This window comes from Gossypium hirsutum, chromosome A03 (genome assembly GCF_007990345.1).
Source record: "Gossypium hirsutum isolate 1008001.06 chromosome A03, Gossypium_hirsutum_v2.1, whole genome shotgun sequence".
Lineage (NCBI taxonomy): Eukaryota > Viridiplantae > Streptophyta > Magnoliopsida > Malvales > Malvaceae > Gossypium > Gossypium hirsutum.
Window position 1 is genome coordinate 102,973,198 of NC_053426.1, and position 12,977 is coordinate 102,986,174.

At 29.9% G+C, this 12,977-nt stretch overlaps 1 protein-coding gene across 1 annotated transcript; it reads right to left on the reverse strand.

The window, feature by feature from the left end:
- Nucleotides 1-5,607: 5,607 nt before the first annotated feature.
- Nucleotides 5,608-12,288, reverse strand: LOC107886646 (IST1 homolog). Its single transcript, XM_016810682.2, has 6 exons — nt 12,069-12,288; nt 11,789-11,921; nt 11,580-11,683; nt 10,123-10,294; nt 9,824-9,964; nt 5,608-6,287 (listed from the first exon to the last, which is right to left on the reverse strand). The coding sequence occupies exons 1-6, from the start codon at nt 12,116-12,118 to the stop codon at nt 5,913-5,915; spliced, it is 975 nt and encodes a 324-aa protein (XP_016666171.1). The 5' UTR covers nt 12,119-12,288; the 3' UTR covers nt 5,608-5,912.
- Nucleotides 12,289-12,977: the final 689 nt, after the last annotated feature.

The window sequence follows — 12,977 nt, forward strand, 5'->3', positions numbered from 1 at the left end:
TAATTTTCACATAGTTTCATTTTCCAAAAATCATTTTTAAAATTTCAACCAAATGTGTCCTCTTCAATGTTTTCCTTTTTTCAAGAAAATGAAAAAAAAAACCTCTATTTCCTAAAACCAATCAGACCCTTCGTTCATGAAAAAAGATGAGTCTTCCTGATGGTTGAAGGCTTTGGTGGTTTCTCTTCTTTTTCTCCACACTTTCCTTGAGGTTAGGCCTCTTTTTCCCTTTTTATTACCCATCAAAATTCACAACCCTTAAAAATCAAAATTATTAGGTAATTGTGATGCTTCAATGCACAAACTTGCTAAAGTGGAAAGTTATTTGTCACTACTCACATCATGTGTATGCTTCAATGAACAAATCTTTCGCCAAAGTTGAAAACTATCTTCCTTGCATAAATTAAGTTATTCTTGTTTCGTGCTTCATCGGACCTACAATAAGTAAAAACACTCGAAAATGAGTTTGAATGAACACTAATAAGTATATAATTAACTTAAAATATAAATTAAAAGAAAATTATTAGGTGCATGCATTGTGGAGTTAAAAAAAAAACTCCACAAATAAGGGTGAAATGTTATCATGTGTCTTGTGGGAATATTAAAAAAGTTTAAAATAAATTAAAACAAGCATATTTCGTGCACTAAATCTTGCTTGTGGAGCTAAAAAACTCTACTAATAGTGAACACAAAATACTAACCCTAAATTAAATATAAAAAAATTCCTAAAATCTACTAAAAACTAACCTAAAAATAAGCTAAAATCATACTAAAATAGAAAAAAAAATCTAAAATATTAGAATTATCAAATATATAATCTCCAAATATGTCAGATACATTAGAAACTTTAAAAAGGACACATATCCTTCGTTCACCCGAATTCGAGCAAACATTACTTCAGCACTGAATTGGGATTTTATTCTTTAATCTCTTTTTTTTCTTTAAAGTTCTTCGGTTCTTTCTTGCAGTGCATATGGCTTTCCTTCTGATCTGCTAAAAGAACTTATGAAACATCGTTATCACGCTCTGTGTTGGTAGTGAGACTATCTGTGCAGTTTGAAACTTTGAAGTGTAATAATGCATCAAGCGAGAACGCTGAAGCTGATCATAGAGGAATGGGAATGTCTTTTGTGAAGAAGACGTAGGTTTGAGTTGCAATTTGCAAATCCACGTATTAAAATAAATATAGTAAGTTTCTGCTCACTAGTACTATGATTTTATATGCTTTCAGCTAATACACATTTCCCTCTGAATGCATGCTTTGATATGTCGGGAACATGTAAAATTGCTATAATATTTAAAAATAGAGTAGTCATTTATTTGTGTTAACTAGAAGGCTAAAGCTTAAGCTGTTGAAGGGTCTGGGCTATGGCTGATGAGAGGTGGGACTTTTTCGGAGCAACAACAATGATTAATTTCAACCTCATTACTCACTTTTCTCACCACATTCAACAACCACGAGTTAAACCCGTGTTTGATATGTGATGATTGATTTTTTTTATTTTTTCTTTTATATCTAAAATTAATCCCTCCATTACGCAGTTCTTTTTTTCATTTTGGTACATGGAAAACTTAAAATTATTATTGAATACTTTTACTTTTAATTCTATTAAATAAGTTTATATATTGCAGTAACACCATTAATTACATGAATGATGTGAAAATTAACATTATATTGTGATACTTTAGAGAAACTTTAGAATTTATTTTTTTTAAAATTAAATTTTTTAGTAAACCGAAAAACTTTAATTAAAAATCTAAAAAAATAAAAGAAAATAGAATATTTAATATATAAATTAAAATTTAAAAAAAATGAATGGAAAATTTCTTAACAAGTGAGGTTAAGATACTGAAAGTAAACAATTGAGGTTAAATCACTCTAAATTAAATATGTCAGACTATTAACATTCAACATTTAAGTATTTTCATTCAAGTAACATCTAAAAATTTGATAGGTTTTGCTTTCGCCACAAAACAAAAAAGTTTACTTTTGATTATTATTTGATATGTTCAATTATTATTATTTATTATTTTATATTTGATACTTTTATTATTATTTGATATTCAATAATACTTACAGAATATTCTTTTTAACTTGTTGATAGAATTTTTTTTTTTAAAGTGATTGAATAGTTTTTAAATTGTATAAATATATATTTTTTAAAATTATTTATAATCCCTCCTCAATCCTTAAATAAAAGGATAACGTGCTTAAGTTAAATATTTTAAAAGTTATCTTTAGTTTATTAATTTTTTTAGAATATGGTTAAAGTTATACACAAATTTTAGTCAAGTTTAACCAATTAATTTTTATAATTAATTATAATTTTTATCAATAATATTATAAAAATAATTATATGTGCATTCACATACAACACGCTTAACTTAAAAAATGTTAATAAGAATGGAACTTGAAAAGAAAAAAATTAAGATATTGATTTAAATTTTTTTAAATAATATCTATGTTTAGTGAAATAGCTCTAAATATGGAGTAAAAATATGTATATTTAAATGTATCATTTAGTGAGGATAATTAATATTCGTAGTAACTTTATACGGTGAAGTTATTAAATCACACATTATAGTATACCATAATGCATATCATATGCTATATATTATATAATATTATAACAAATTATAAAATCAATAGTTGTATACTTTATACATACTAGTTTTTATTGTCACGTGATTTTGCGCATTTAATATTTAATTAATTTTTAAATATTATATTTTTCATAATAAATACAAAAATTATTTAATAATAAGGATTAAAATTTGTTTTTAATTAAAGAGTATTTGCTTTACACAATATAAAATTCTTTAATAACAGATCATATTATCTTATCATCGATTAAAATAATCTTTGTATTCTCTTCTAAGAATCATGTCTTTAACGCTCCATTCTTTGTGCGATATTAAAAATTTCAATTTTTTATGGGCAATTCTTATTTGATGTCACTTGATTGAATATGTTAAATTACTAGATGCTATTTATAGAGCTAAATTTAAATTTTAATTGATATATAACTCTACTATTAATTAAGTGATAATTAATCTAAATAAATCCTTATTTTATGCTAACTCCTTTTTTTTTAATTAGACTTATTTTCAAAATATAACTCTATTTTACATTAATAAAATATCACAACTTTTCCTAATAGAATTACCATACATATACTATTTTATAACTAATAAATCTAAATTATATTATTATTATCATTATTTTATATTTTTTAATATAACTACAATAAATTTTTTTATAGAAATATCATAATTTTTTTTAAAACAATTATAGTATCTTATTTTTTAACTACTAAATCTAAATTAGATTACAAAAATAAATCTATAATATAATATAATTAGCACATCTTCTAAATTTAATATAATTTTCAAAAATTTTATTTTATTATAAATATAATATATTAATTCATTTTGTAGACTTCTTCTTATTTTTTTATACTTTTAACTAAATCTAAATCTATAAGATAATTATTAAAACTCTTTTATTATAATATATTTGTTTTTTCAACTAATAAATTTACATTTATTATAATTATTAGAAATTTTATTTTAATATCTCTACTATGATATATTTTTCCACTTTTTTAAATTGATTATAATTATTTATAAATATTAATTTAGTAATATAATGAAAAATAAAAAAAAATATTCTTATTGGTTTAAAAAGTTTCTCAAGCTCGTACTTTTTTGAATATTATAGATAATATATATATATTATAATGTTATATGTATAATATATGACAGAATTTGGGTGGAAATAAGAAAATTAAGAAGATTAAAATTAGACTTAAGATGGAAAACATTTCTCTTAAAGTTTTTTAGTTTGTTTCTAAAATATAAGTCATTAGTCACGAAATTAGAGTAGTGAAAATAACATAAATTGGTTGATTGAGTCTAAGTTTTGATTGGTATCGGTATTGTTATCAATGCAGGAGGACGTAGGTTTAAGTGCGTTGAAGTACATTATCCTCTTATTTAATAGTTGAGGATGGACTATGAGCAGTCCTAGATTTTATATAAAAAAACAAATATAATAAAAAACTATAAGGAGATTAATGTTAAAAAAATAACATAAATTAAATCTAATATAAGTGCTGAATAACGGTACATCAATGTATATTTTTCCATAACACTTTTCTATAGAAAATTAATAATTCAAATGCAATAGTAAGTGAGCTTCCTATCTAATGGGCTAGGCTATATATAACCCAATAGGTAAGCCCGCCGACGTAATGGGTTGGGCACCTAATTCAGTTATTCAAATTATAAAAAATTTGTTACTAAATATAAGATTACTGATATTGCAAACTGCTAACCTAATATATATGTTAAACATATACTGACCTAATTTAAATATATACACATATATGTTAGACATTTTTCCTAAGTACTCAAAGAGCAGCAATTTTTCTTTTCTTTTTTTGGTAATTTTGGAATTGAGCAGTGCACTTTTAGATTGTCCAAGTATGATCCACCTTGTACTTGGTTAGGTAACGTAACCCCATTGAAGTAAACTTGGTATATTTATGGATAAGGTCAACTCCTACAAAAAAAAGTTGCTTCCTTTTTTATTTTTTTACACCGAAAAACTTAGGTTAATGTTTAGTTTGTTTTTTTATTTAGTTGGTACATGAACTTATATTCTATCACCTAAGTTGGTATCTCTACACTAACAATGTTAATTTATATTGACGGGGCATTGATAACCAATCTGTAGGTGATACGTGGAAGCCTCTCAATATCCCACATGGCAATAGGCTCGGCCTTAGGATTGTTTGATAGTGCAGCTGCCTAGGGCCCAAAAAATCAGTTTTTAATGTGGGGAAAAAATTTTCAAACTAAAATAAATTAATTAAATGCCTAAGATTTTCAATTTTTCATCATAAATGCTTCATCAAATGTCAAGAACGGGCCTGCGTAGCAGATATAAGTTTTAAAATTTAAAAAAATATATAAAATATATAAATTAATTTAAAAAGGTATAACATCAAGAATGAACCTCAACAAAAATTTACTCTTTTATTACTCTATTTATTTTTAAATAATTTTTTAAAAATTTTAAAATTATTCTCACATGTGTCAACACTAGATTGTTTATCAATGCCACGTTAATAGAAACTAATAGTGTTAATGGAGAAGTACTAACTTGAGTGGTAGAATACAAATTCAAGTACAAAAAAAAGTATCAACTAAATATTTTTAGATAAGTTTAGGGGCAAACTAGATATTAACCCAAATATCTCATATTTTATTTGTATTTATTCTCTCTCCAATTTTGATACGCACTTCCTTGGCATGCAAATTGTTATTTTTTTAATGCTTCTACAAAGATGGGAAATTTTAGATTTACCATTCAGTCGATTGTTTTTTATAAAATATTTTTCAATATACGTTTTAGTGATTACTCAAAGATTTCCTTACCATCATAAGTTGGATTTAAAGTCTCGGTTGACGTTAAATCCAAAATATGAATCTAGACAATCCAATCTTCATTCGTCTTGAAAATAATAAGTAACTGATGAAAAAGAATCCTATTTATAATTCAGAAAGTAGGTGCTAAAACATGATCCTTAACGCTTAAAGAACTTCAGAAACAGTATTAAGTTTATAAAATCTGCTTATGAGTTGGTTTGGGAACTCAAATGCCTGACAATATGCAATGTTGGAAAATCTACAATCTAGTCTTAAACTATGACAAATGAATATGATACGATGGTAGAAGCATTACAAATTCCCCCATGCAAACTTCAAGATTTCCATATCACTACTTCACTGTTTTAACCTATAGCAAAGTTTCTTTTATATTTGAAATTCCTCCTTCTTTTCCTTGTGTTTTTTAGTAGACACTGCTGGAGAAAATCAAAAGAATAAGCGATTGAACAACCGACACGTTATGATGAAGCTCCTTGTAGCTTCAGTGAACCAAATTTCACATTCACCAGCTCAGCAGCTGCACGTGCAGCTGCTGTTGCACGCTCTGCAGAGGCAATAGCAGCTCGAGCTCTTTCCAATACATCAGATGGTCGTGAATTTGTCTCTGTTTTAATGTCAGAAATTGGACCGGCAGTACCATTTTTCACTGATGGCTCAATTTCACTTCTAGTCAATTTACCCACGTGGCTGGGAACTTGGTGGTGTTGAGATGCCGGCCTAGCATCAGCAGGCAAAATAGTTTTTGCCCCATTAGAAGGTGAAGATTTACCAGATGCCTGTTTACTGGGAGCTTGAGAAACTGCAGCCTCAGCACATACTTGCTTTGATCCAGCCTGTAAATAACATTAAAGGCCAAGTTATTACAGATACCAGAATGTGCGCATAAGTGTGTGTGCCGGGTGGATGATTATGGGTGCGTGAATTCATAGAAATTTTAAATGTATGGTTTGTTATTTTCCAGATACAGTTTGCAGTAGCTACTAAAAGTTGTTCTTCAACAGAAGAAAAGAATCCATGTAGCCATTCCAATTGATGCAGGAGCAGTTGTTTACTGTTCTTTCTTTTTCTTTTTTTGGTTGTGTGCACGTTATCTTTGTAACAAATAGTTACTTACTAGCATGTGAAAATTTTATTGATGTTTATTTGAGCCTTGAAAGCTTGGGCTAAGTTCAATAATATGCTACTGACCCTAGTATAGATAACCCTAGTGATTTGTATTCAGCAACATATTATCTTAGTCTTGATGCATTTCTTTCAGATTTAAGAGGTATCTAAACCTTAGAACCCTTCTTTTATCATTCCACTTTAACCCATCCTACATAATTTCTGTAATTTGAATTGTTGTCTATCATCTTTTATTTTACCAAAATGGAATCAAAACTATGTTTGGATGCGGAAGGGGTCAAGATGGTATAGGTAATCAAGGGCAGCCAGAAGAATTGGTTGAGCTGAGGTGCGTAGTTGAAGATTTGTCATTGGTACCTACTGTACAGCAACGGGAACCAGTGAGCTGGAATGGGGAATTGCATGTTGAATTGATTTCTAGCATATTGTTCAAATTTATCACTCCTACATTTGTGCTTAAATTACTTAATCAAGTTTTTCAGAAATCAATTTATCCCCTCTTGATTAATTCACCATTAGAGCTGACACTGACCACCAAGTATTGATACTTGAGTTTCAAGAACAAGCTTAGTGAGTGTCATGCTACGTGGAGTTCCTTTCTTGAAGAGTTTAAAGGCAACAAACTATGCATTCTAAAGGGGTCTTTGCGAGAGAAAATTATCAAAGAACTCCATTGGATGGTTTGGGAGGGCATTTAACTAGAGATAAAACCATAGAAATGGTGGCAAATCAGCATTATTGGCCCAAGATGTTTAAGGAAGTTGGCATATTAATGAGGCGTTCAACTTTTCAATTTAGCAACGACAGCTCACAAAATATGAGGTTATATACCCCATTGCCTGAATCAGAAACATCATAAATCCATTTGAACATGGATTTGTTCTCAGGTCTTCCAAAGACCTCAAAGAGGCATGACTCCATTTTTCTTGTGGTAGATCAATTTTCAGAGAGGGCACACTTCATTCCATGCTCTAAAATTGTCGATGCTTCTAATATTGGAATTGTTCTTTTGTGAAGGGGTAAGGCTACATGGTGTTCCTACTTCTACTGTTTCCGATATCAAATTCATGGGACACTTCTGGAGATTGTTGTGGAGGAAACTTGGGAAAATTATTCCAACAATTTCCATCCACAAACTGATGGTCAAAGAAAAGCAGTAAATCAGACTTCAGGAAATTTGTTAAGGTGCCTTACAGGAAATCATGTGTGTCTTGGGAATTTGTTATACAACAGGCAGAATTTTCTTACAACAATTCTATGAATCAGACCACCAAAAAGACTCCTTTTGAAGCAGCATAGGTCTAAAGGCACAACTCGTGCTTGATTAGTACCATTGCCTTCAGAAGCTAGAGCAATGATAGAGTTGCATTTGCTAAGCATACTTAGTAAGTTCATAAGGAGGTCAGGGAAGCTCTAAACATCAGCAATGAGGCCTCTGAAGCTGCTGCCAACTAGCAACGTTGACCTACAAAATGTGATCATGGTGATATGGTGCTTATTCATCTAAGACAGGAATGTGTTCCTAAGGGTGATTATCACAGCTAAAACCCATAAAGTTTGGACCATGTAAAGTGCTTAACAGGATCAGATCTAATGCTTACCTAATAGAGTTACCTCCTCAAGTACAAATCGGCTCCAATTTTAATGTAGCAGACTTGTACCCTTACGAAGGTTTGATGGGAAGTAACTCCTGTTGCAGACCAAGTCAGCAATTTACCAATAGTAAAATGAGATGTTATAAAGTGTGCTTGATGTCAAGAAGGTGAAGTCAAGGCAGGGACCCCAACTTTGACAGTTTCTAGTTAAATGGTTGGGTAGGGCTGCCACTGGAATTACTTTGGTGCTAAAGGATGAATTGCAACAGATTTATCTCAAAAATATGCTTAAGTTGTTAAGGTTTTCGCATCAAACATTGGTCTCTTTCGAAAAGAGGGGAATGATACACAATAATTGTTTGTTTTTCTATTTTTTAAGGGTTCATAATTCGATTTTGTTTTCTTCTTGTTTTAAAGAGTTTTCTTTTTAATAGTGATCACATAACTAGCACGAGACCTTTTTTTCTTGAGGTTTAGACTTAAGATCATGTAAGCCTTGAAAGATTGGGCTAGGTTTAGTAATATGAAAATGACCCTAGCATAAAATAATCTTAGAGATTTATATTCAGCAAAATATTATTTTAGCTGTAATATTATATTTTCAAATTTGAGCAGCTTCCAAACTTTGGCACCCTTCTTTTATCCTTCCATTTCAATCTATCCTATTCAATTTCTATTGTTTGAGTTGTTGTCCATCATTTCTTCAACTCTGATCTGTGGAAAAAACCAATAGTCACGTGTTTCACACATAAATGATATATCTAATGCCGCAAATCCTTCCAAAATTCTAGACCCAGAGACACAACGTTATACTAGAGCTTGTAAAAAGTTCTCTGAAGTAAAAATTTACATTACTATGTTTCTAGACTTGTTTGCTGAAAAGCCACTAATTGTAGAAAATATCATGTAAAATACATCCACATGAAAATCTTCAGAAAAAATATTACTTCACAACAATAGAAAATTATCTTAAAGTAGTGCCTTGTCATTAAGATGTCTGTTAAGTCAGTTTCAATAGGTTCTGGTTTTTTACATTGAACATCAACAACCAAAAACACAAGGTAGAGATCAGTGATAGGAAAAATGGGTGAAGAATTTGGTAAATGTGGGAGACTAATAACTATAGAGTCACAAAAAATAGAACAGTCGTATAATGAAGCAATGTTCTTACCAGTCAGATAAATCAATTTCAAAAAGTGCAAGTTAACAAACACTACAAGGTAGAGATTGGCAACAGGAAAACTATAAACAGAACTCAATAAACATGGAACATGAGAACTATAGAGTAGCTGATACATAATTCGAAGTCAACAGATTTTGACGATGGGGAAACTTGAAATTTCATTTTGATTATCTGAATTCATAGAGTACTAAGAACTATATTATATCCTGAGAAATAATGTTGGGATGTCAAAATGAATAGGCACAAATCTGAACAGAACTCTCTAAGTCATTTCACTATTATAGGTAGAAACAACAAGGATGCATAAACAGATTCTAGCAGCTGGTTTAAACAGCAAAGAAAGCACTATAAATATCAAGAGCATGGATCATGAACCAGAAACAACTCCAGAAGATAATGCCTAACAGAAGATACTATGCATAGTCCACAGAAAAAATATTCTGAAAAATTATTTAATTATGTGTACCAGTAAATCTTCATATTTCTTGTTGAACTCTGCTTCAGTGCCAGAAGAATCCCATTCTACACTATATTCTTGGGCAATTTCCTTCAATACTTTGAGCCTTATTTCACCTGATGGAGCACTAACTGAAAGCTTTTCAATTATCTAGATGACAGAAAGAAAAGGGAATCGAATCAGAAATGGCATATCATCTATTCAAGTTGCAAACTCCACGAGTCTAGCAAAACCATTGAACCACACAAGAGAATTTTAAATGAACTAATGATATATATTTTTTGAAAATAGAACTAATGATAATTAACTGCACGGTTCACGCCAGAATCAGGACGAAGCTCCGTTGCAGCAATGACAAATTCCTTTCCATACTTTGTGGCAAACAAATTCTTGATCTGCAATAAATCAGGCACATCTGAACATCTAGGAGCAGCAAAAATTATGCTTGCCACAGCTTCTCGTAATTCTGGAGGACAGTCTCTGTTACGTGCAAAGACATGTTAAAATGGGTAGTTAGGTTGTGCAAAGAAATGAAAACACTTAAGATGCTCAAATTCTTGACTAAGAAAACCAAAATAATTCAAATGAGAATGACATAAAAATTCTTGAATTATAACTTGTTACACGTAAGATTATAATACAAAAACATAACTTGGAAGAAATATGTGGTTATCAGTTATCACACAATCATGCACCCAAACATTATTGAAACAATTGGAAAAGAATCAGAAGCTGTTGCTTCTATGGACCCAAGTTGGTATCCTCAAAATATACCCCTAATGCAGTAAAATCCACATTCATTTTCTTCAATGTAGCAATTGATCAAACTAAACAACCCGCGCTTTTGCTTTGTAATGAAAGAATGCATTTAGTGCTTTAGTTCCATTATTGTAAAATGCGAATAAATTTTGTATCCACATTTTCTCTTCCCTTAATTGCAATGTTGATTAGAGTTGCCCTCTGGTAAATCAGTGGCTTGCCTGCTCTCAGGAATTCTTAGTCCTAACATGATTTCTAAAGGAAGAAAATTATCCAGATTGAGAGAAGAGCCACTTGCAGGAAATAGAACAAGCAGGATGGGTGTCACAACCCTGCTCCTCAATATTATTTGTATGTCCTACAGCAACAGAGCATGCTGAGTGTAGCAGAAGAAAATGAATCAATAAAGTAGATTGATCCTTTCAGTAAATGATGGAAATTTTATACTATTGAAAGATTTTCTATACAATAATATATTTTCTTTCTAACATTAACTCAATTCTCTTCCTTCATCTCATTATGAACTTTTCAGGAAAAACAAAAGATTAGGACTTGTTATAAACAAATAAAACATAAAGGACTGATATCATGATAGAATAATTATTAAGTTTCTGGGATATAACCAGTAGACATAAATGATGATCATACGTAAGAATTTAACAATGGTATATGCATCACATAGCATCTAAAAGATAATGAGTAAACAGCGCTGTCAGCTGAGAAGAGAATTAAGAACTGTACTTCACAATTAACAATCAGCTTGAAAACTACATTGTATTTATATGTAAATTAAAAGATATAGATTTCAGCCTCTAGCTTTGCTCAGCAAAGTGTTTAACTATTGATGCAATATAACTTGAAAACACAAAAAGAATAGAAGAAAAAACCACTACCGATTAAATAAGGGCATGGTAAAATACTGGAAAGGAGACAAATAATAAACCATTAGGCAACACCAATAAAGCAAACGCCTAAGTTCTTAAAAGGCTTTTAAAATTGAACTTACTTCTGGCTTTCAAGAATTGGAACTCGGGCAAGAACAAACTCACAGAAAAGCTCCAGTATCTCATATGCAGCCCATATATTCTGCTCTCTGATTACATGTTCCACCTAACCCCACAACAAGAACAGCAAAAGAAAAAAATGGTAATCAAAATCATTATGAAATAAACTGATCAATGAGTCCATTAACAAACATTAAGTTGAAAAAGATACGCGAATTCGAGCAATTGGTTCCTGGCCAGCCTGCAAGAATTGGGCAATCTCTTTTCTCATATTCTTGAGCTGCAAATCTCTCTTATTTTGGAGCAACTTGATGCGCGAGATTGCCAAGCTCAAGCATGTTTTACTACACAATTGTACAGATCAAAAATAAACTTTAGCAAAAATATAAAAAGAAAACCCCAAAGTGAATCGCTTACATATATATGAACAAAAAGCAGAATCAAGTCGCACATGATAAAAACAATTGGGAATACGGGGGAAAATAACTAACCATTTTGCACCAAAAACGCCTCTATTAAACAATTGGTTTAAGAGAGACATTTTAGAATACAACAGAGGAGAATCTCTTTAGTGATGATTAAAAGGGGATATTTTTCGTCGATGAATTGCAGAGAAAAGTCAAAAATCTATATTGTTAATAGTTTTATACATTTGGAGTGGGATCATGAATTTTAGATCATCGGTTTTAGGATCCGTTGGGACCAAGATTAGACACAAGCATTTGATGAATTCGTATATTTATATCGGATTGGTCATTTTTATTTTTATTTTTTAATTACTTAATTAATGTATTTTTATTTTTAAATAATTAATATAAAATAATATTATTCAAATATTGAAAATTAAAATATATTAATATTTTTATAATTAAAATATTGTGACAATAAAAAAGCTTTAAATTATAAATAATTTTTTACTGAAAATGATAATGAAATTTTTTTTAGCTAGTAATTGAGTAAAATTACATAAATATCGAATATTAAAAGTGGAATTTAACATGCACATAATATGTAATATCAGTTTTAATAAAATATTTTTCTAATATATAAATTTTAATAATAAAAATAAAACATTAGATATATTTACCCAAGGTGATGTAGGAAGATGGCAAGTCATGAGAAGTAAATATTGAGTGGGGGCAATGAATATTTTCAAGTAGGAAAGAGAAAGTAATTTCTCATCAAGTAACCCAACTTTCATATACCAAAGCACTCTTCGATAGCTTGGATGTTAATCTTGAATAGACTTTAGGATAGATTTGCTTCATAGGCTTGACATTGGAAGAGGATTGCCTCCTTTTCAAGTAAGCATATGAAATTGGAGTTTTTTTTTCCTTCAGATTGTTACTTCACTAATAAAATATGACAACAAATTTTGGATTAAAGTGGGAGCACAAAGA